Source organism: Notothenia coriiceps, unplaced genomic scaffold (assembly GCF_000735185.1).
Source record: "Notothenia coriiceps isolate Sejong01 unplaced genomic scaffold, NC01 NC01_scaffold00031852, whole genome shotgun sequence".
In the NCBI taxonomy this organism is placed as follows: Eukaryota; Metazoa; Chordata; class Actinopteri; order Perciformes; family Nototheniidae; genus Notothenia; species Notothenia coriiceps.
The window spans coordinates 154,663-180,619 of record NW_011364553.1 but is presented as its reverse complement, the minus strand read 5'-3'; the positions used below and the strand labels follow the sequence as shown (position 1 = coordinate 180,619).

General features: G+C 41.1%; 1 protein-coding gene across 7 annotated transcripts in view; it reads right to left on the bottom strand.

The window, feature by feature from the left end:
* Positions 1 to 25,525, bottom strand: part of eml1 (EMAP like 1) — a 50,092-nt gene extending 24,567 nt beyond the window's left edge. For 3 of the 7 annotated variants that reach the window (XM_010788360.1, XM_010788362.1, XM_010788361.1), the window contains exon 1: positions 13,293 to 13,906. In XM_010788360.1, the coding sequence (XP_010786662.1) occupies positions 13,293 to 13,359 (67 nt within the window). In that variant the 5' untranslated portion in view covers positions 13,360 to 13,906. Of the gene's footprint in view, positions 1 to 13,292; positions 13,908 to 25,375 lie in introns of those variants that run through there. The other 4 variants (XM_010788363.1, XM_010788359.1, XM_010788365.1 and 1 more) reach the window with 4 other exon arrangements.
* Positions 25,526 to 25,957: the final 432 nt, after the last annotated feature.

Here is a 25,957-nt window from a genome sequence, read left to right as displayed (position 1 = left end):
TGTGTTGTGAGTGTAGGTTGTGTGTGTGTGTGTGTGTGTGTGTGTGTGTGTGTGTGTGTGTGTGTGTGTGTGTGTGTGTGTGTGTGTGTGTGTGTGTGTGTGTGTGTGTGTGTGTGTGACTGTGTGTGTGTGTGACTGTGTGTGAGTGTGACTGTGTGTGAGTGTGTAGAGTAGTGTAACTCCCGTCCTCTCACCTCAGTAGATGCTTTCAGCCACTAGTTCTCCTTTAGTGGACCAACTCCTCCTAGTGTTACGCCTCCTCACCCAAACATTAGCTCCCCTCCTACACCCGACCCCTAAACAATTGGACAACAAGTCAGAAACTTTCCCACAATGCTCTCTGCAGGATCAGGATGCGGACACAGAAACCACAGAGCGAGACACCGATAGCCTCTTACCCAAGAAGGTACTCCACGGTCCAGTAGATGCAGCAGTACATGACATCACTTTATATTATATTAATATACATGACATTAGTGTACTTTCATTATTATATTTGTGTTTTGAAAGCTTCCCTTTTTGAAAAAGTAATGATTTTTCGGTGAGCTTTAAAATTGTGAAAGCTGTGTTTCTTTGGATCATCTATAAGATCACTCCCATGTCCTGATTAAATTATGAGCAGTGAATTCAATCATCCAATGCTGGCCATGAAATGTAATGTTGTGTAACGAAGCATTTCCTCACATCAAGTTCAATCAACCGTGAAGATACAAACGGCAAGAAACCTGCAGGAATATTTGTTTCAATATAAGTTGATCTTCTTGAATCCTAAATACGATGGTTGTGTATAAAATATGACCTATTCATTTATTAATGTATTATATTTCATTGACCAAGCTGCAGGCCAAACAGGTGGGTTTTCAGTCAGCCAAGGTGCTACTTGATCGTGGTATTGATAGTTCTCATGTTCCTTCAAATAAAGGTATCTGTAGAGTTTTCAATAGTCCCTGTTTCCAAAGATTCAGATGCTTTATTATCATAACAACTACTACGTAATTGTTCGTAACTTTAAATCCCAGGCTTCTCCAACAATGCAACATACAGCATAAGAAGTAAAGGGAAGAAAATCAAATAGGCAAATGCAGTAATAAGTATTTTGTACACTTAAAGAAGGAAATAAGACAACCAGAAGTAATTACAGCAAATCCCACGTCTATATTCTTTTTACATGACCCGTAATAAAATCAACGAATGCTATTGTTATTATTAATATTGAAAATTGTTTCGAAATCACAGTTAGAAACACATTACAAGACTGACAGAAAGAAGACCCACTGTATTTGGTATTTTAAAAGAGCATTTTGGATAGCTTTAAAGACTGATTTCTGCTCATGCTTCAACTCTCAGATACAGACTCTTCCCCTATTCACAAAAACAGTGATACTTTTTATATATTTCAAGTCCAACTTTAATGTGGTGGAAACTTTCCCAGCCAATCAGAAGTGAGAGCAGGAGCTCCACAGTTGGAGAGTGTTGACAGAACCCCCTCAGGCTGAGAACCTGAGAGAGTCTGAATGATGTATGCTCAGAGGTTTTAATGTATATCTGATTTTTCATGTTGGAAACTAAAAATCCCCTCTCCTTCCGGTGCGTGTGCAGCTGCAGGAGGGCCAGCTGCTGGTCCGTCACTTTCAGTTCCTGCGCTGGTCTCCGTACCGCGAAGTCCCCGACTCCAAGAAGGCCTTCCTCAGCCTGCTGGCTCAGGTGCACAACTGGCAGATGGAGTGTGAGGACGGACGAACCATCGTACACTGCCTGTGAGTCTTACTACTCATCTGCAACACATGTGTAGCTGTACAGAGTGGAGCAGAGATGACGTATTTTTGTCGGCCAACCATTTTATTTGTACATGTTTTTTTGGATTATTGCAACGTTTATGATACTTACACGTTTTCATCAGCAGGATAATCTCCACATATTAACATCACTTTATGATTTCTGAAGTAAAAAGCTAACGTTAGGCTATAAAGGAACTACAGCACGGTCACATGACTTCACGCCACCACCGCTAAGCTAAAGGTGGCTAATGTTGGGCTATAAAGGAACTACAGCACGGTCACATGACTTCACGTCACCACCGCTAAGCTAAAGGCGGCTAATGTTGGGTGTGATGACGTTTAGTCTTCTCATTTAGACACTTGTTAGCAACCACCATTTTTAAATCCACCAGTGAGGTATTTATAGAAGTATTTTTTGTCGTAGAATTACAATCTCTTCAGCTTCTGTTAACCACATAACTTATTTCAGGATAACAACCAAAAACACGCTCCAAAAATCATTGAGTTGTAGACCAGGGGACAGGAAGTGGTAAATGCTGACTCATTACTAGGTTTAGGACTCATTCCGCTTGGCTAGCGCTCCAACACATTGTACTTGATAGGTTAAGGGGCGGGACATCTCTTAGCGGTTGACCTATCACAACATAGCCAGCCAACTAACCAATCAGATCAGACCGGGATCTGGTTTCAGACAGAGGGTGAAAAGAGGTGCTGCAGCACAATATACGTCCTCTTTAATAGATGTTTCTTCTGTAGCTCTTATTTAATGGTATTCACCACCTCTGAAAAAATTCTCAGTGTTGGTTTCTTTACTTTAGATTTGCCCCTCGTCTCGGTGTCGGGCTCTTTGATCTCAGGAGGTCAGGGCGGAGTCAGAACTCTCAAACCTGATTAAGTCCCCGCTCCTGTATTTGAATGAGTACTTTACTCAGATATTCATCTTAAAGTCTTCCAGTTGGCCTCTTTCTGACAGCATGCCTGATCTGTGCTCCCTGTGACATTTCTCCAAGTCTCTATCAGGTCACTCATGTCTTCTGTGTTTGTGTTTCCTGTCTGAGCAGAAATGGTGGCGGTCGCAGCGGGACGTTCTGCGCCTGCACGATGCTGCTGGATATGATCCGTCACCACAGCATGGTGGACGTCTTCTTCTCCGCCAAAACGCTGAGGAACTCCAAGCCCAACATGGTGGAAACGATGGTGAGGAAGCGGGGGTCTCAAATCTTAATTAATGCAACATTTCCTATCTTTTACAATGCTGATTTTAGAGAGGGAATGTCAGGGACGTAAGAAACTGCTCTTCTGCTGATATATGAAATAGGCCAACTTCCAGAAAATGTTCAATTAATTTACATTCAAGATCAAATATAATAAGAATGTTTAATAAAATATACATTTAAATAAAAGTTTTTTTTTAACGTAAGAAGTTAAAGTAAGTGTATACATATATACAATTATTAAATATATATTAATATTAAATATTAAGAAATATTAAATACAATTTAGTTAAAAGTTAATGTCCAATAAAATATAATCAAATAGAGATATTTATATAAATACAAAGAGTAAGATGTCAAATAAAATAAAATAAATTATAAAAACAATTATACTAACATGAAGAATATACAGTATAAACAATGCCAGTGCTATTTAACACAAATGATGTGTCTTAACATTTTCCAAAGGGGGGTTCATTTAGCATTGAACACTGGAAATAACGAAAGGATACGTTACAAAAGAAAGTAAAAAGAAAGTGAGGTCATAGAAAACTATTTCTGCTAAAAAGTTAGCAACGATTGAGAGTCAGACCTAAACCTTTCAGATGTGTGTATCTCACACGGCACTGTGACTTTAATTAATGTACCTTTGTTATTCATGTTTTATCATATGTGCTTTTAAATTGGTGTTTTTAAATGCCATTATATAATATGTTTCTTAATGCTCTTAATGTCTTTGAATTGCCTTGTGTTGAAATGTGCTTTATAAATAAACTTGCCTTGCCTAAATAGAAAATAACCTTTGTCTTTGTGTGTTTTTGTTGCAGGAGCAGTACAGGTTCTGCTACGAGCTGGCCCAGGAGTACCTGGACTGCCTGGAGGTCAGATAGCGACGCTCCCTCCCCCCCGCTCCTCCTCCAGGAGACGATCTGCTCCTCCACGCCTGGAAGAAACGCTGTCCACCATAAAGACTGACAGAAAAACCTCGCTGGACATCTTGTATCATACTTCTGAGTGACACCCTTTCCGCTGCCCCCACCCTCGTCCTGTCGTGCCGCTTCACATCTCTCAGAACCTGTGACACTGGGAGCCATTTTCTACACGAGTACCACGTCAGGATTCAAAGAGCTCAGCTGTTTCCTGCCTTACTGCGAACAAACACTGAAGGAAAACACAGTAACTGCTGTTTTGTGTTTGTTTGTAACACTGTAAATGGTGCAATCTGTCGTACTGTGCTATATTTGACCTTATGGTGGGTGGGGCTGAAGGTGAACTGAGGGTGAGATCTGACGGACATTTGTGTACAGTAGAGTTGTATTGGACCTAATTTCTCTTTATTTATTTATTTTCCGTGTATATAGATGTTTTCTTTCCTCCCGTCCCCCGGGTGTTTCTAGATGTTCTCGACGTCTTCTCAATGTGCCAGTCCATCCTCTCTGTGTCTTCAGCTTCTGCATGCCCAGTCTTTGTGTTTCATGGCAGTGTGTGAGGGTCTGCTTCAGGAGCTGCGTAAGAAATAACCGCGTGTTGGACATCTGTCGCTTTCTAAATTTGTATTTATTCAATGTGTTTTATTTTCTAAATAGTGTATAAAAACAGGAAAGTAAATAAAATATGTTGTTGCTTAACAGCCATGTTTTTCTGGTAGATTTCTTCTCACTGAGAGACTATAGAGGTGATGGATAGTTCGCTTACTAGCCTACTGGGTCTTCAAAAGATGCAAGCATTTCAAAAATCATGACAAAGAGATGCAGAACTACTAAGGACAAGGGATCCAAAATGACGCAAAGACTCAAAATGATCCCCCAAGGATGCAGAAATACCGCAAATAGACCAATAAATTGCCATAGAGATACAACAAACAAAAAAGAGTCTAAAAAGACATAAAAAATTGCCATAACATTTAAAAAAAAAAGACTTGAATTGACACAAGGGACTGAAAACCACCGCAATTATACTCAAAGTGACAATAGTTAAATAAGAAAATGACCACAAAGAGATTCAAAATAAAAGATATGCGCGGAGGTTGTGGCTCAGTGGTTAGTGCGCTGATCTTCGGATCAGATCAAATCAAATCAAGTTTTATTTGTATAGTACATTTTTAAAACGATTTTTGGTCGAGCCAAAGTGCTGTACATATAATAATTACCTTACAGTAAGGACACTATACAGTAAATACAACAGCACAGTTTGTGCAGAATATCAGTATGAGAAAACGACACCCTCTGACCTTAGACCCTCACATCGTACAAGGAAAAACTTCCGGAGAAAAAACCCACATATATAATGGTGTAATATGGATTGTGCAGGATACAACTACAGATTTCCAAGGAAAGAATCTCAAGTTGTAAACCTTAAAGTGTTCAATTAAATAAACCCTGTCTTTGTTAATGGTCGGCATATATTCAACAATCGCCCTTCCATGCATGTGTGATACAAACATGGCAATATGCAACCCTAACCCTAAGGTCCATTCCTTCCTTTACATGCATGAGTATTTAACAAATGCTAAACTATGCAACAGCAACACAGCTAATGCTTTATCTTTCTCCCTGCATGCAGAAAGCCTAGTATGACCTTTATAATCACTTTTATTCATCAGTTCTTCAGACAGATGATGGTGGCAGAAAGGGTTTAAAGATAAGCCAACATTTGCTTCGGGAAATAATCACAAGGTTGGCCTATTTTTTCATTTTGCAGCGATGATAATTTGTATGATATTGAAGATATTCCATTTGTTAACACATCCCGTAATAGCCCAGAGACCAAGTTTTGAAATGACAAAGAAGCTTTTGTTTCGTCAAAAAGACTCTGATTTATATCATGGCTTATTCGGGCAACAACATGTTGCATTGTATGTGACATATATCTCTCTCGAATTAAGTGAACATTACAAAAAGTAACAAATAGCAAACAGACGGCCCTTATTTCTGCTGGAACTGTTATAAAAGCCACAGAAGCACTAAGTCATGCCTGGCAGCGAGACTCCGTGCTCAGACACAAGCCTCTCTCTCTCAGTCTCAACCTTTCAACACATAAAACAGGGCTTTGTGCCTCAGTGACAAACAACCAGGAAGGAACAGGAGGCAGGACACTTGTCCTCACCAGTGTGTTTGTGTGTGTGTGTGGTTCCATTCCAGTGTTGTTATGGGAAACCAGATTTCCATGGTGTGGGAGGATGGTCTCACACAGTGACGGAGTGTGTGCCAGAGTCTGTCAGCTTCCTGAACATCAGCCAATCATAAATCTGCCATCTGGACGAGAGAGGACATACAGTGTTGGCAGCAGATGAGATCATTACACAACAACACAGAGGAGTAATATTGAATTTAATTTAATTTAATTTGTGTGTGTCTTTTTTATTGAATTCTCTCCTCCAAGTTTTTTAGTTTACGGTTTACAATAATTTGCTCTGGCTTTCCTCTCAAATAGCCATGTCTGCTTCTAGATTCAGTCTATTTTCATAAAGGAAGCTTTGACATCACCCGGAAAACACACCTGCGCCTGTCACATCCACCTATGTATAGCTTGGGTGAGCCATAAACCTCACAAGGCCATCTCATTAAATGTTCTTTACCCTCTGTAGTCACAACAGGGATCAGTTATTTAGGGCAGGTGTCAAATAAAGCGGACCGGAACAGGAAGAGATGTCCTACAAGTGTTCAGCTTTACTCAGCCATTTCATTAAATGCTCAATCTGAGTCAACAAACATTCAATTCACTCTTGGTTCTGATTGTAAAGCTGTGCAGGAAATGTCAAACAGTGTCAAAGATCTAAATGATGAAAGAATAAACATGTCTACATATGGTTGCTGCAAGATCGACCATACAACTGTTAATTCATTGTGCGCTGCTAATGGCTTAATGGACATGATTTGGCTGCTGGTAATAGACGGATATTGTCTGAATTCACTGTGGAATTGTATATATAATCATACATGTGAGATCTGGCTCTGTCATCCTTGGTAAATGAATACAGGAGAAGAAGCCGCCTGTCAGTGGAGCAAGACCTGCTGGCTTAATTACATTTTGAAGAAAGTTAAAGAAGTCGATATAACATGCTAGCATATTTGCCTTAATTTTGTATGAAATATTCATCCAACACATCCTCAAACCCCTCATTGAAACTGACAAATGAACAACAATCGAGGTTAAAACAACCCAAATAATCATGTCCGTCCCTCCATCTCTGCAGCTGTGATGAATCTATTTTTAATGGTATTTCTGATGGGATTCTCCTCTTTTCCCTCTCCATCTGTTACAGTCCAGCTGAACGCATGCAACGGGGGAAACATGCACACACGCATATGCAGGGTTCCTCCATTAACAGCAGGTGCTAGAGACCAATTAGGGTGCTGGGCAGCCTCTGGGAGCTGCACCGCGGCACCGAGGGGTTAATTATATCTGTTCACATCACAACTGGCCAGATGAAATCGGGGCCAGTGTTCGCAGATGAGGATTGACCGAACCAGTGGGGCGTGACTTTAGGCCCACTGGAGACAATATGCTGATGAAGATCATTACCATAAATATAATCGAGCCAACGCTCACCTTGTCACTGTAATTGATTTGATCATTAATTCTTCCTAAACGGTTTAATGTGAGATTCAAATGGAGATGTATGCACAGACATTCATATGCACAGATATGCATGTGCACATATGAATATGGACAAGCATAGCTGCGCTCACATACCGATGATCTGTGCTGGAAATCATTTGCATACTAATTTCAAACACATTTCCACACCTTAGTGCATTTGAAAGCATCTTCATATGTAAAACAAATCCTCCTTTAACCCTTCGTCTAATTTCCTGTGAATCTATGTTGGGACAAGATAGCAGTGGTGATATTTGAGCGGCAAGCAGAGACTAAAAATAAGGGCATCTCCGTGGGATTCTGCTGACTTGCGTGATTTATTACTAGTCGCCCCCCTCCCCCACAGAAGTCAACACACTTCTGAGGGACATTCGGTGTTACCATGTAGAGTGGAAGCATCCCACCGCTCCATTCTGTTTCTGGCTCTTTCATGGTACCCATCCATGACATCCTGTTCAAGGACTCATGCAGCCTGCTCCTGACCTTCGGTTGGTGCTCATAGTAAACTTGAAAAAGGGTCATAGATACACACTTAAAAAACACACACCGTACATCATCGGAGTGTGCATCTCCCTGTCAACTGTCGGAAGCATTGGTCACACACACACACACACACACACACACACACACACACACACACACACACACACACACACACACACACACACACAGCCTCAGTCTCCTGCGGCACAGTCTGCTGTTTTAACTTCACACCACAGAGCAGGAGATGCAGGGTATCTGCTGCACACACTCCATAGAGCTGTACACATTTAATGAGCACACACTGTCACCTGCTGTAACTGTTATCAGCTCGCTATTCTGCAGCATGAGAGTGAAAGAGAAAGTACGAGGTGAACCCGTATCAGCCGCAGAGAAGGGAGAAAAAAGTGAGGGAGATAAGGAGGAGTGTGACTCGTGACTACAGAAGCCCAAACCACCCGCTCAATATCTCACTGTCTGGAGCATGGTCTGGAGGAATAAGAAAAGCACTCTGAGCATCACTGGGAGCACTCGCACAAGATCAAACACAGAGCGTGAGAGAGTTCGACGGGGGATTTAGGGCGAAGAGAAAGCAGAGAGAGTTTGAGAAAGAGGGAGAGTAAAGTAAAGGTGAAGGACAGGGAGAAACAGAGTGGTCAGAAATGCAGCCACATTGAGATAAGAGAGTTGTGTGAGCTCTCACTGACACAGCAATGAGAAATCAATGTCAGCCTTTGAATGAATCAGCAGTCGTGGAGGAGCTAACCCACCCAGGTCGGTATTTATTAAACTACATGTAACAGTCGTGAATTATAGTAGAGACACACATCACTTCCTAGATCTACCCACTCTCTTGGTTTCCTCTATTGACGTTTTGTGCAGCTTTATGGGGGTGGAGGAAATGTCAGAGTGCAGGTCAGCTCACCAGCAGCTTTTACTAGAGACAGGGATAGATAGGGGAACAAGGAAGGAGGAGAACATATAGAAGAGTGGATATTCTCCTGTTAATATATTGTAGGCCATATATTTAACCGTTACAGACCCACAGTGTTTATCAAACCCTAGAAAATAAAAGGTCCTATTAATGATTTTTGAACAGAAGCCTGTAAACAAAAGTCACACACTTAACTCACATACTGTACAATCACCTATCTCCTCCATCCTGGCATCCCTCAGTAGGTACTGTGGTTAGTAACATGTCAGTGCTTTAACCCTAATCCCCCTACACGTGCCGTCACTAATCAGAGCTTGGATGGAGATACCTACGGATGCTCAGCCAGGAAGGGGAGGAGACTAGTGTCACCTCTACTGTACATCAATATACCTCAGAGTAACATCAAACGAACCTCTGACTTCATTCATTTCCCCTCTCCGCCCTGCATGCCAGTCTCATCCATCTGCACTACTACTCACTCCACTTTCTATCTCACTTTTTGTTGGTTTTTGCTCCTAATTCCTCTTTATCCTTCTTCCCTTCCTCACCATGCCCCCCCAATGGCACACTTGGGTCCCATCATGCTTCACTGCCACTGCTGTTAAGGTGGGTGCTGTGCCAGTGTGCCTGTGGGTGAAGAGAGTTAGAGTGGACTGAGAGATAAAGGGATGTTTAAACCAAAGCAGACGTCATTAGTTAAAAAGGTAAATGAGCAAATATCTTAAATGAATGCAGGCGAATAGATGTCTTTGGATGAGGTGAGAGGTGAACATGAGTGTGATCTTCAGTATTACAGTGTAATTCAGACGGATTTACTTATTATCAGACTTTCACATCAGGAGCTTTTGGTTCATCAGAAGCTAATGAACAAGGAATCGCATTAACTCATGGTCACTTAAAAGCCAATCTTAGTCCAAAGCATTTTCTGATTTTATACATGGAGCCACTCTTTCTGTGTCTTGTTTAAATTAACAGAAGATTAACAAACAACCTTTTGGATCATCAGATTATTTTAATTAAGTTATAAAGAAACAACAGAAGGATGCAGGAGGTTGGCTATGCACTGTTATGATTCTTTTTTTAAGCATAGCGTTTTCTTGAGCAAAATGCTTTTAAATGTCCTACTTCCAAGTAATCATCTTACTTTGGTGTGTCAGTATGTCATTCGTTTTTATAAACTCCAAACAAAATATCGATTAGGAAAATTAGCAAAACTTTAGGCTTCAAAAGCAATGGTTTTATGTTGTAAAGTCAAAGCTGTCAGACATTTATGAATACATCATATGAATTAGGTTTCTTATTGGACAAAAGTTTTGCAATCATTTGTAAGTTGATTTCAAACTGTAGATACATCAATGGTAATGAATTAGAAATGCATGAAGTCAAACTCCAAAGTTATGGTTAGCCTTGGACAATGGTTTGTTGGTTGCAAAATATCAAGGATCCAATAATTAAATCAACTGGAGCCTATTTCCTGCCAATCTCATGTCCGAACATTGGTAAATCCTGTAAAAACAACCACAATCTAATTACCAGGCGCACAACACTAACTAATTCAATCAAAACTGTCCTCTTCTTGAGCACCAGCAGAATCAAAATGTGATTTCATTGATTTAACACGAGAAGAAAGAGCTTCTCTAAAGGTCCTCTAATCAGCGTGTGTCTGTGTGGCCGGTGTGTAATTGGGCTAATTTCCAGCTAGCCCGAGCTAGCTCCGACCTCCTGAGGACAAAGCATGCAGCGGGCTTCTGCAGTTTAGCTGACCTAGTCCGTGAACATTAGTCTGGTCGGATGCTCCACAACACACGGCCGAGAGAGAGGCCGAGAGAGAGGCCGAGAGAGAGGCGCATGAATGACATCATTGACTTTAGCTTTCAGTGGATCTGGGTTCAGCTGGACGGCAGCAGCAGTGCAATGAGGAATTACTCTGGGCTACAGGCCTACACACACACAAACATACACACAGGTCCAGCAGACGTGTGAGCACATCACCTCGCTGTATACACTTACAGACACATCTTAACTAGGTTCACCCAATTAAGCTGTCTTTGAAACTAGGATCTGCTCCCTGACCATGAAGTTGTGTATGTTTGTGTATGCGCGTGAAAAGAAGGAGAGAGAAAGCAGGGGGTTCGAGGTTAGAAATCCATGGCAACCGCCCCTAAGCAGCAGCATGTCTTATTGCATTTCTTCTCAGAGAGGAACATGACATGTAAAGGATTACAAACAAACTCACAGTGTCACACAACCCACAGGCTGTCTCTCTGCTCGATGGCCATGACATAGCTGGAACAACAAGGGGGGGAATTTTAAATATAGGAGTGCATAAATACAAGTTTTAGATCGGTTTCAAGTCCTAATTCAAAGAGGAAGTTCACTAAACTTTGTCAACAAAACACTTGCTGTACCTGACACTACACGGTCATTTGTGAGATATTTTAAAGGTCAGTAATTTCCTCTGCGTCTTCTTCTATTGAAGAAGACGCCATTCTATTTTAAAGCTGTACAGCACCTGCTACACCTGTTTTTCAGGTCAATCCAACCGACCCACCTCAGTCGTAATCCTTGTCAGCACTTTCTCATCACACAGGAACACTTCAGTACAAAAGGTGCAAACCTACTTCTCTTCTCTGTTCCGTTCAGTTACTTTGGGTTATAAGAAATCAGCACTTTTGCAACGTATGGGGAAAGTTGCCACATGTTCCAACATTAAAGTCATAAGCTTGACTGGGCTGGAGTTATTTCCTTATGTTTCTTTGTTACTAGCAAATCTGCAGTAAACTGAAAACTACAATCAAAAACTAACCTGATGCCGCTGTACCAATAAATTACTCATTTATGGACCTGACCAGGTGCAGGGAAATGATCATAGGTATATAAAACTTTATAGACATCTTTCTGTTTCGCATGATCTGTATCTCAATTAAAAGCTTCTCTAATTCATCTGTTTCTTTGTCCGCATACTTCTTTGAGATTGCTATAAATGTAATGAGGGAAATCCATAAGGGATAAAAGCTTTTAACTGGATTCACCCCATCAGTGATTCATGGAAGTAGAGGGGTAGTATCCATGGTGGGGGATACCTCAGTCATTTCCTCTGTCAGACTATAGTATTCTCTCATCCCACCAGCTGCTAGTGCTTACACAGCACAGTGAATATCATAGATTTTTTCATTATCCACAAATGGCAATTACGTTACTCCATGCTTCAACAGTAACAGCTCACGCCAACCAACCATAACAGTCAGTGCAAGTACTGTACATTACAAACATTAAGGATAAGCACACTGGGGGGGGAAGAGAGGTGACTCTTTTCTCCTTTTGATAAATATTTAATTCTATCTTTACGTAGCTGGTTCAGTGGAGCTCAAATCAGCATAACAGCTTTGTTTAAAGTGCCTCTGCTACAGTAGTGCCCTCTTTATTGTGTTGGGGATAATCCTCTTTGTGTAGGGGGCTCACTTTGTGTCAGCATGCAGGCAGGGATGTTACCATCACTGAGAAAACTGAAACAAAGAATAGTTGTATTCCTTAATATTAAGGGATAACTTACATAAGGGATTACTTTTATAAAAAAGAAACTAAAGCTTCTCAGAGATAAATCCCGAGCTGATGACATACTGATGTGTCATGCTGCTTTAATCTTCCCTGAGTCACTCTCTCCTCCCCAAAACACTAGCAGCCTGAAGTAAGGTTTCTCCCTCTGCCCACAAACACATTACATAGTGCAGCAGAGCTACGTGAGCAATAGAGTCCGTTTCTGTCATCGCTGTTCTGTCTCATTCAGCAATCAGCCCGCAACAGGGGAGACATATATTCATCACATATCCCTAAACACATCAGGCAGAACCAGAGTAATCAGGGGAGCTGCTGTGAGCACATCTTTGCTCCTTATCCTCCCTCTTGTCTTTGTTTACTGGCTCTCTTGATGGATTCTGGCTCACACAGACTGTTGACATTATTTGGCCTGAATTCCAGAAACTTCCTGTTAATCCTAGAGGGTGTTTTTCTGTAAATGCTCCCTGGAGCTGGTGGATATTTCATCTAAAGTCTATATGTTTAAAAATAAAATGTTTTATAGTTTGACATGTTACACAAGCCCTAAAAGCTGGAGCTAAAATAGCTGCAACACACACTCACAAACACAGTCACACACGAACAGTCAAACACCCCTTATACTGGGTGTCAAGTTTAGCCAGTCAGCTGGTGACATGTCAAGTCCAGAGGAACAACATGCAGCTGAGGGGAGAGAGGGGATGGGGGAGGAAGAGGATTATTTCGTTTTACCATTGCAGAACTGTAGCAGCGATGAGGTGTCATACAAGCTGCTGTAGCTGGAAAACCCGTCCTCCATTCTCAGCCTGTGCTCAGTCCTCTGTTATCCACCACTCCTTCGCTCTCCTCTCTCTCTCTGGTGGCTCCCCTCCGTTAGTTTATCGTTCACTTGGCGTCCAAGGCGCTCCCTCCATTCACTCTGCACGGGTCAAGCTCCCTGGGTGAGTCACCATGGCAACCCATTCACTCCGATTATGTCATGTGAACTCCGAACCCCTCTTCTTTTCCACCCCCGTCTCACACAAAAAAAGTCCTGAACTCTACGGCAGAAAACACTCCCTGCTGAAGGAAGACTGCAGCGGAGAGTTCAAGTTAAAGCTGCTGGTGTGTTTGTTTCCTCTCCTCCCTCCTGTGCTCTTGTCCCCTCCCTCTCTTCCTTCTCCTCTTGTCTTTCTGTCTTCAGCAGAGGCAGCTGTGTGTCGTTAGCTCTCGCTGATCTCAGGCAGAAAAACAGCTTTAAGAGGGCTTGAGCTGCGAGCGCAGGCAGGCTCTGGCATAGGCAGTTACTGAGGGTGTGTGTGTGCGTGCATATGTGTGTGTCAGAGGCTGTGTGTGTGTGTGTGTGTTTGGATAATGCTCGGGACAGCCCAGCCTTCCCCTGTCACACAGTGTGGACGAGTCAGAGCGCAGGGGGGCGGGGCCTGTCAGAGAGATCCTCCTCCTCTCGCCTGGTGGGAGAGGAGAGAGGAGGAGAGGAAAGGAGGAAAGAGGTGAGGATATAGGAGGAGAGAGGACGGGGAGAAAGAGAAGAAAAAGAGAGGAGAGGAGGAGGAGAAGAGAAAAGAGTGGAGGAGAAAGGGACAGGATACGAGTGGACGGGAGGAAATAAAAAGAGAGATAAAAAGAAGAAAGAAAAAAACGAGAAAAGAGAAATGAGGGTTTACTAGAAGTAAACAAATTGGAGAGAAGGGAAATAAAGGACAACAAAGGAGAGGAGGGTGCAGGAGGGAACAAAGGAGGTGAAAGGAAAGGATAAAGGAACGAAGAAGAGGAGACAAGATAGGGTTTAGCAAAGATGAAAAATGCACAAATGAATGAAAGGAATACCAATCGTTAGTTACCAATTTCACTAAACGCCTCAGTCAATAAATCAGTTACTGAAGTGAATTCATTATAACATGGCTCTTACACACAAAGCCATAAAGTCACTGTTTCAATGGTGTGGAATCACGTGGGGACACGGCATAACAAACAGCCGTCATCTCCATTTCCCGCCGCCAGACATTAAAAAGCGAACACAGCCAGGGGATCTACGCTGTGGCTGAACATGGTTATCATTCTGTCCTCTGTCGCTCTTATCTGCCCCGCTGCAGACTGCACCGAGGCATCTCTGAAACAAGGACAAGAGGGGGAGAGAATGAAAGGGAGACTAGGGGATTGAGGAAAGAGAGAAATAAATGGGATAGAGGGGGGAGGGGATGGAGGAGAAGAAGAGTGCTTGAGAGGGGTGGGCGGTATAGAAAAAAGGACCAAATTAAAAAGTGAGCAGGGTGGGAGTTTGGTGAGGGGGAAACCCTAAAAACATTACATTCTAACCGGGGGGTTGCATGTGCATGTGAGGGGGGGCCTCTTTGCATTATTTATACATCAAGCTTGCAGGGGAAATAATAAGTCAAAAGAGTCTGTGGCCTATATTCATGTGTGAAGCATTCCCGCCTTTCTTCTTGGATCACAAGACGGAGCTGGGAAGATTACACAAAGGCAGGGATGCTCTAAAGACAGCAGGGAGAGAGAGAGACCATGAAAGGAGGCATTTGTTTCTCTCTCTTTTTTTACAGTACCCCGGAAGGTGTGATATCATTTGTCTGTGTGAAGCTGTTTCTGAGCAGGTATCTCTCCTAACATCTTGAATCCTTTCCGGTTCAAAAGGTGGATGTGACCTTTAACGGGAGGATAAAAGGGATTCAGTGAAGCACCTTATTGATCACTTTACGGTTCAGGGCCTCCATGCTGTTGACCTCAGCCCTTGTATTCTCCACCTCCTCTCCCTCAGGAAAACACTCTGCTTCACTTATTACACAATAACAACAAGACACCAATATATCTACCACACTCAGTATCAGCCTGACTTTAGACAACAAGGTGCTCTCTGTACACCAGTGTTGCGTTGAACACTGCTATGGTTGTTTAGCAAAATCACAAGGATATCATACCTCAAAACAGAGAGAAATCAAGTGTGTGTTGACGTTCACATTATTTGTATACATGCTGTGCAACCACCGCTAATGTTCAAATGTGGAAGAAAATGCACCAAAAGTATTTCAGATGTTTTAAAGACCCAAATTCCAAAACAGCTAGTGTTTTGATTGAGATACAGAAAGGAATTTTGTGCCTCTCACACAGAGTCCGAGCAACACACACACACACACACACACACACACACACACACACACACACACACACACACACACACACACACACACACACACACACACACACACAATGAACTGGGTTGCGCTGTACAGAGTGTGAGTATATTTTAGCAAAATACTGCAATATGCTATTTCTCCTTTTTTCTCGCTCACAGCTCTCATTGTATTCGTTTCAAACGTTGTATGCAGCTGCTTTTAGAGAAGAATCTGAAACAATCCACTGTACGCTAACTAATCTGCACACATTTGCTATACCATTTATGATGTTGTACATGATGTGTTTGCCTAAAGTGGACACACATAGAGGAATGCTTATGGTTTCTCTATGCAGTAGGTCAGGCTAGATGTGAGGTAAGTGTGTACAATAATGAAAGACCCTATGCCAAAACACGGTGCCTTCGGTTAAAAGTGTTAGCCTAATGTAACTTCAACAAAAAAATTTAAACAAGTGGATATCTGATATCATAACCCTTTTACTTTTTGGGTAAATTAAGGGAAAAAATAAGATTGAGTGCATGCAGCAATCTCACTATATTACATCTGACAGAAGTTCAGAGTCTTGCTCTATACATCTTAAGGCTTGGCATCAGGTCTCCAATGGCCTGCTGACACAGCTTTGCCTCTCAAGAGGCCCATGAAGGTCGTATAAAAACTGAACCAGTTGTTCGTTTATTTATTTTTTCCTCCCAAAGACAGTAAAGAAAACTGCTGACATGCGCTTGAACCACAGATGATCAGTCAGTCTGTCAGAGGGCCAGGATTATACACATAATATCCAGAGCTGAGGAGGAAACAAGGTCAATCCTCTGATCCAGCCACCATCTGCGTGCCTGTCCTTGTTATTGGGCTGTTTGTGCCTAACACCAGGAAATAATCCAACCCGGGGTCTTTACTCAGAGAAAGATTTTTAAACAAAGCAAGGGGACACATTTAAATGTTGGGCCAGTCTGTATACAGATAAATAGAATATACAAATCTTTACGAAGGAAATTCAAAAGTTTTCAACAAACTAATCAAACATAACAGCTTGCACTGGTTACAAAATAGGCTGCTAAAATGTCCTTGTCAAAATATGAGGAAGTTATATCACAAAAATTAAAATACAACAAAAGACTTCATGAATTCAACCCAAGTCAAACATGAACAATCTGAATTGTATATTTAGCAGCAGGTATCAAAGGTCGCCCCATATATGCGCCTGTGGCAAAGAGGAAAAGCCAGCAGGAAAGAGCAATAAAAGTGTTATTCATTTATTTGCCTGGTGATAACATAAACCTGGAGCAATGAGCTCAACAGTCCGGTCCTTATGCAAACACAGTGACTTAAAAAGACTGCAGGGCTGATACTAATTTTAGACATAAAAATATATACATTTGATACACTATATATTATATTAACATGCTAAAAAGCCAATTAAGATGGTAAAAATAGCAAATGTGATACTAGCATTGTCACTTTGAGCATGTTATCATGCTTTCGCTAGCATTTAGCTCATATCATCGCTGTGTCTAAGCCACACAGAGCTGCTAGAGGAAGCCATTATGATAACATAAAAAAGAGAAGAGTGCAGACCAGCAGAGGATGTAACACTGTCTGTGACTGACAGGTTCACTCTTTCCTAATAACCGTCTGGACAGGAGAGTGGAGATAAGAGACAGGGAGAGATTGATTGAATGTGAGAGGGGAGAGTAGAACAGCTCAGTGACACATTATTTCCAACCTTCTGGAGGAAATAACCATTCCTTATACAAGCTTAATAAAGTAGACGTCAATTCGATATTAAAACACACTTTATGATACAGAATAATGAACTCTGGTTACTTCACATTGGACATAATTACCTTCATGAGTCTAAAGTAATATGCTGCTTTTGTAATACGTGTCAGTAAATGTAGATGCTTAGATGATCAAGGTGTAGTCTGTCACAAGGATAGAAAAGAAGAATCCAATATCTTCTGTGAGTTTGATCAACTAGAATTGATAGAAAAGAGTTGATGGAAATATTGTCTCATTATTTATGTAGAGGAAATGTGACCTACTTTCAATACAGGAGAATCCAACAGAGTGATAATGATAATCAAAGCGAATTGTTCACAGCTCTGCTTCAGAAAAAAACAAAAGAGGCTGCATCCATCAGGCAGAATATGAGGACTCTTATATACTGGATTCAAACCCACGACATGATCAATGATATGTTATTCATCCCAGTAAGTCTTCACTCATCTTACCTGCAATAAGTATTACGTTTTTGCTGTAATAAGTTAAATACGATTATGAATCTACAGTCACATTGGCATTTCTATGAAGCCATAGGGCTAAGTAAATGCTAATTTAGCATGCTAACAAAAGTTGGCATTCAGCAGTTTAATTGTTTACTATGTTCACCATCTTAGTTTAGAGTGTTAGATAACATTTGCTAATTAACACTGAATATCCATCAGCTGGGAATGTCATCTATTTTGCAGGTATTTGGTCTTAACCAAAGCAATGTAAAAAATAAACAAATTCCCTTGTGATGGCACTAGATAAGAAGTTCAAGGGGGGCATGAATATGGGTACCAAATTTCGAAGCAATTTATCCGGTATAGCTGTTGATTTATGTATTTCAATGTTTCCTGCAAATGTCAACCTGATGTTAACGCTACAAGAAAAGTCAAGGGATCATCAAGTCATTAGAATTCACGGTCTGGAAGCAACTGATATCGGTACAAAATTGCAGGGCAGTCTCTCCAAAACATGTTTCTCCATTAAGCTGCAAGCATGCTCAGTATAGAAAATATCACATCATATTTTTTGTGTCATCCATTGGACTATTTCTAAAATGTAATAGTTCATAGAAACCAAAGAAAACATGCAATGCAGAAGGATTGTATGGCATATTTGTGTAATTGTATTGTGCAGAGAAACAATGGTACAGGGTGAAAGCAAATGTCAGCTACACACTGCAGTGCACTTGTGTTTTGGGCCACACAAGGTAACGCCAAATAATGACGTTATGGTTCAGGAAAACTGGGTCATCACTTCACCACAGTCTTCTGGTTATAGCCTCTAAGAGTATTATGCGTGTAGAAATCCCCTGCCAGACTCTTTAATATCTACAAAGACCCACATTTATGAATTTTTGAAAGAGGGAGTTGTCGAAATGTATTTATCAAATCTCACTGTTGGGTAACGATGAATTTAAAATATTTAAACAGCAATACTGAGTAACAATCGGATCAGTTTTTATTTTTAACAGCCTAACATAATGTATTTATGCTGTATTTATTCTTAAATGTCTTTTGCTTTTAATCTGTAAAGCACTTTGAATCGCCATGTGCTGAAAAGTGCTATATAAATAAAATTGCCTTGCCTTGCCTTATACAGGTAAGAAATGATCTGATTATTGCTTAACTGGCAACCAAATGTTTGAAGTACATGTATAAATACAGGTCCTGATAGGCTGCAGCAACAGTCACTGTAAGATAAACAATACATTTGGGTTCACTGTGAATGATATAGAAAATGTGGCTGAGGCGTACAAAGAAATGTGCTATTCCCTGTAAAGTCTCTATGAATGACATGCCAAGAAATACAATTTGTTAGAGAGACAGAGATGGCAAGTGAATGTAGGAGAGGAGAATATGCTTTTGTGCTGTAAATAGCTCATAATCCTGAGGCTGTGAAGCAGCGTTACAGGCCCTGCAGCAGCTCCTCTCGTCTGTTGATGTGGAATATATAACTCAACGTCATTCACGGCACTGAACAACTCACCCAACAACTACTTTTATATTAAAGAATTCCGTTTCTAGCTACAGCATTGGTCAAATGTTGTTTTGGCTGACCGATGTAAAACACAACATTTCATTTTGCAGTCCTTGAAAGATTACTGAGTTATTTAACTCAAACAAATGTTCTCTTACTTTAAAGGGTCATTACACAAGAGTTTCGTTTAACCACGAAGGGCTCGTGCACATGAACAACAGCATGAAAATAGCTATAATCACCAATCTTAAAAACGTAACACTTTTAGGACCTAATACGTGTTGGGGGTACATAGCATCTAAAAGTTGAACTAATGCACCTGCACTTACAATGGTCTGGCTTCTATTGGGTGAATATGTCAGCACTTTTTGTAGTTCTGAGTCACTTTGGATAAAACTGTCAGCTTAATAAAATAAAATGTAAAGTAATATAATTTAAAAGTTACAGACGTCTCTGCGAATTCAAGTTTATGGGAAAATTGTTTATAGAAGAACCCAGCGCTGACAAATTAAACACCAGCATTATAAAAGGGATTATGTACAGTATTTACGGCCACGTAATTCACCAACATGCTTAGAAAGGGAGGGGTGGGGTATTCAGTTGGTTGCAATCTGCAACCTCACCGCTAGATGCCACTGAATCCTTGACAAGTCATTTAAAAAAGCTATTACTTCAGCAACTGAAACACGCCTTATCAGATAGCCAACGCATCAACGCAGTAAGTTTACACATGTCATATACATAACACAGCTTGGCTTATGACTTTTACTAGGCATTGCAGTGGTTGCATGCTCTTTGTTCAACTTTAAAACAACAGATACGTCCCTTACCTGTCAGAACGTCATTCTGTGAGGCTTGTGCACCGCGGAGTCCTCGCTAGCATTGATTAGCAAACAGTACACAGGCTACTGTGGGCCCCAGCCAACGCCAAAACAACAAACATCAACTTTACTGTGTTCAATTTAACTAATTTATCGCTGGTTTATACTCTGGCTCCGAAAAGTAGCAAGAAGAAGAACAACAACAGCCAATCACAGGTACGCTATCTCACGCAGTCACTGTCATAGTTAGATGAACCTCTAACATGTTCACTGACATCCTGGAAATATCGGTGGATGCCACAGTCGTGCCTCTTTATGTTGGTTGGAGTCTTATCTTTCATCATAGTGACTATCAAAACACAAAAGTGAAACACTTAATGTCATCCAGTACATTACAAATGCTTTTTGTTTCACTGTTCACACTGCTAGGCCCGGCGCTGTTGAAACTGTAGATCTGGCAAGTGGCAACCATCCGGTCAGTGAAGGTACACCATGAGGTAAACACGTTACTTGTATTCTATTCAATGGAGCTCTGCCCTCCGGCGGCCGCAAACGCACCAGCAGCTGTTGATTAGGCTCTTTCTCTTTTTTGATTCTTTCCTATACAGTTTATCATGGCTTTTACACGTGACTTGTTTTTACCTTCAACACATGCGACTTGAAACTTAGCAAAGTAAACTACTTATCATAACACATAATAGCCTTGCTCTGTCCAAATGAAACAAAATCTGCCTAGAGTTGGCCTACTTCTTAATGTTTATTTACAAATACTCTTTCAGTTGCTGGTTATTTCATTGTTTATCACTGATCGTAAAATTGAATAGATCCCTAGGTAAAATTTATCTCTGTGGCATTATCACCTAATTACATTGTTGGTAAAAGAAAACAAACAAACTGGGTAACATTCAATACTCAAAATAATATTACATGGGACGACAATTAAAAAGTTAATCTTTAAATCAAATTGAGTATCAGGCCTTTTAGTGGTCTTCACCTTAGAACTTTAAATTCCTTATAAGGGAAAAATGTAAACTTATCAGCCCCAGCGGTTTGTATAATATACTGTACATGACCCAGTTTGAAGATTGAGCTATTCCACCAAAACCGACTCCCATCAGCCCACTTTATCATCACAAATGTTCTTTCTAGAGCCGACATAATCAGCTTTTACTGAACATAGCCACTACACAAGGCATTGTATATAGCCTAGATTTACAAATTAGAAAATCACACACTTGCCTATAATGGCTTTACAATAGGCCGATATGTAAAGCTTACGACACCCTCTATTCACCCTTGATGGGAAGAACTTCCAAAATAAATCCTTTAATGGGGAAGAAAATGAAAGAAAGTGCTGGAAAGGGAGAAAGATGGGCTCCATTTTCCAGGATGGAGTGGGCAGACATGCAATAGATATTGTATATGTGCAGAGAGCAGGATTAGATTTTCAGTGAGCAACGAGCAGGCGCTGTGAGAGGACTGACATGAAAAGATAAGCAGCTGGATAGGAAAACTCTGCTCTGACATGGACAATGTGCCAGTCAAGGCGACCTACTGTATTATTCTGCACAAAAGTATGACATTCGTAACACCTTGGCTCCATATCAAATCACATTGTGGGAATTACTCAAGCCTTTATTGCTTCTGTGTCAATCTTTAATGCCTTTTTCCGCCTCCTTCCTCCCTGACTGACCTCCTCACCTTTACACTAATGATGCCATGGGAGGAAGGAAGAAGAAGACCGACTTTTCTACATCTAATCTATATGTTAATGGGTCATATTTTGGACACAGAAGTAGAACAGGATTGTTGTAATTCAGCAGACATGCAAATATACTAAAGTGGGTGAAGTGTACGGCCATTCGAAAGCAGGAAACCGCACTTTGCAGGTCAGTGGGAGACATTGTAATTTGTCAACCCTTTACTACTGAGAAAAACATTCAATTTATCTAGTACACCTGATCACTACCATGAAAACCCAACAGAGCTACGGTGTGTTTAATGGACACACACTGTGTATCCTGGATTGTGCAGAGCTGTGTTCTCTCAAGCGACGACAACATTAATCACATCTGACTTGGCCGCTGAAACATCCATGTACACCCTTCCCCCATTTCCTGAACAACCAAGAACTCTGCTCTACTCTTTCCCTGTGTACAAGCCTACACACAGTTGTACTGTACAATACATACTATGTCATTCAATGTTATTCTTTTGCTGTCCTGCATTTTTCCTGTTTCTTCCTGCACTTGTGTCTCTCCTTTCCTGTTCCTTTCCAAGTCACAGCAACACCCCGATCGATACCTAGACCAAAATAAACTCTGCTCAGGAGATCTGGCGTCTGCTGCAGAGTTTACTCAAATGCATGTGTTGTGCCAGTCCTCTGTGTGTGTTTGTGTCTCAAAACGGCAGGTGACTGTGCTCAAACCTGTGTTTCAAATGACCCATTTCCCCTCAGTTAACATGAGGAATAGGTTTAACATTACCAAAGATACTTGTCCTCAAAATTTGGGGCACAGATGGAGGGCTGACGTCAGCAGGGGCATGATGCCATGATGACGTGCTTGTCCCTCCTCACTTTATGTCCTCACACACACAACACACAACAAACACACACACGCACGCACACACACACACACACGCACACACACACACACACACACACAAATTGATCTCTTTGGAGGCCGCCTTACTCCTCTCTTCTTCACCACCCCTGCCCCCCATTTCTCTCTCTTTATTCTTTCTCTTATATCTGTCTTACACTCCTTGTTTTCCCCTTCCATTGTTTTATGTAATTAACTCTACTTTTGCAGCTTAACTTCCCAATTCTCATGACCTTTGAGGATTGTCTTCACCTTGTTATCAGGAGCATCATTCATAACATTTGCTAATACTGCCACCTGCAGGGCATATGCCAAACTGCGTCTATCTAGTTTCTACTGTGCCTGAAATCAATATTTGGAACTAACTGTAAGTATTAATAAAGTTTGACTTTTGTATACATTAATATCCAACTCCAGAGCCATTATTAATGTTTTTAGTCTTAGTTTCCTGCGTTTCAGGGGAAATGATTAGTTTTTTTTAAATAAAAATTACATAGGATAATAGAAAAAGGAAACTTTCTAAAACCAGACAGACGTGATAATAATCATAAATTCACTTCAACATACAACATAATATAGGCTAATAGAGGTGTTTGAATTGTTTCATGAAGTATTTGGGCATAAATGGTCTCTGTGTTTTGGTGAAACTAAATTTGAAACCCCCTAGCACCTCAGGTAATCTGCTTTTCTAGAATGGTTATTTCTACAAGTGCTCCTGTCTCCTGTGGATACTTTCTTTATCCCCAAAGATAATTGATGGGTCCACCATTAAACTGTTGTCTTCTCAAACAAACATGTGTTCTTACAGTTTGGCTGTTGTTGGCTCATTTGTTTAAAAACTGCACAAAGCTGGTTGGATTCGAATATTTAACAAAGTGCGATACAGATAAAAGCTCAGGTAGAGTATTGGCTTAACTGTTGTCAATCCGTTTTAAGGATGTGTAGATTTAATGTGTACAAAAGAAAATAAATGTAGCATAAAGATGGAAACACTGGGTTTAACTCTTTGAAATTACAGTATAGCTACCATGTCATTATTATTAATGTGTTGGGTTGAAGGTGTTCTGGTGCCAGTACATAAATTACAGTGATTTAGGTTTCAGTTTTAAATGTAATTTCCTGGCAAATCCATTATAGTATGATATGATAGATAATGGAGGTGTGGTCAGCAGCCCATCTGGTAATAACCACATCCTATGCAGATGTTGGCAGGGCTGCTGCCTCTGTAATTGACAACATTTAACTGTTTTTCATCCTGCTGAGTCATGTGTGGTTAATCTGAGAAGGGAATCACGCATGGACAGAGCCAGAGAGGAAAGGAAATAGGAAAAAGAGGAGATAAAAGGGCAGGGAGAGATGCGAGAGATAAAGAGGAAAGTGAGTGAGTGGGTGAGTCAGTGAGAGAGTGAGAGAGTGAACAAGACAAGGGGACGTTTTTTTCTATTTATAACTGATTGTTATAGTTAGGGCTTCAGCTTCTCTCGCTTGGGGGGAAATGACCCTTCACTTAAATGCTTAGCTGCACACACACACACACACACACGCACACACACACACACACACACACACACACACACACACACACACACACACACACACACACACACACACACACACACACACACACACACGTCATGCAGACACTTTCACCCATACACACAACCAACGGTGTGGGCTTGTGTCACATGACTTGGACTTGAGTCACAGTTGAGGGATACATTGGGAAAATACAAAAGACCTGCAACTAAGCTTGGACTTTAACACCAATGACCTTAATTGCCTAAATCCACTTTGTTTGCACCAATCCGACAGCAGGAGAGAACCAAAGAGTATTTGGCTGGACACAATAGCATTGTGTTATTGGTGGGCAGCAAAAGCCCAATTGCACTATGCCCAACATGCAGGTCCAAATGGCTTTGAATAGGACTTGAAACTAAAAGTGAAGGTCAGTCTTGACTTGGGTGCAAAGATTTAAGACTCACTTGTGACTTTCAATACGATTATATCATCCCACCTCTGCACACAACACATCTTTTTATAATTTGCCTCCATATCCTGGAATATCCAAGTCACATGCAGCTCTGTTGTGTCTACAAATATTTCTCACAAGCGGACACTGTTAAAGAAGACCCTCCCACCTCCACTCATACAGGTTTTCTCTCTCATTTCCTTGCTTCTCTGACATATTTCTGATTAAAATGTCTGCATTGTCATTCAGCATAATGTTCATGAAACCAGAGGGATATTCTCTCCAAGTCTCCATATAAGGGCCCAAACTGAACCAGCTCCTCTTTGCAGCTGAATACCTCCTGGGTGAGCTCTCCCAGTGGAGGGCTCAGAGTAAAACAGGATGGGCCGGATAGACCCCCTCCCTTTAACATATACAAACATACGCAGACACTAATCTGAACAATTAAGCATGTAGCACCGATAAGCACCTCATCTGTCTCTCTTGAACACAGGCACAAAAGTAATTGCTTTTTGTTTTCTCTTACCCGTTGTAAGCCCCTCACAGTCAGACATGGCCAGAGAGAGAAGAGGATCAGGACAGGGTCTTCTCTTGGCAGCCTGTTGCGTCTTCTGAACCTGTGCCTGCTTGTTTTCACTACAGTATCTGGTCTGTCTCGATGTCACACACTCCCTCTCTGTTTAACTTACTTCACTTTCTTTATCCTGTCTTCCCCCCCCCCTCTCTGTCTCTCTCTTTCTCTCTCTCTCCTTCTCTCAACAATCTGACCAGTGGCCAGTGGATATGCCAATCAAACATCACACACTGCGCTATTGGATACTAAATTTGTAACTAACAACCCTGCCATGGGATAAGGTTTCCCTGAGATATGGCAGGCCTTCTTAGACATGATTTCATCGGCTTCTCATATACAACACATGCCGCACAATTAAAAGGAAAGAAAGAAGAACAGATGTTTTTTACATGTACAGTTTTTTACATGTTTCACTTACTACCAAACAGGAAGGCAGAACAAACTCGGTATTAAATTGTTGTTGTTCCAGTATACTTTTCTCCTTATTCCTTAGATCCTGTAACAGAAAACACACACTATTACATTTTTTATCCC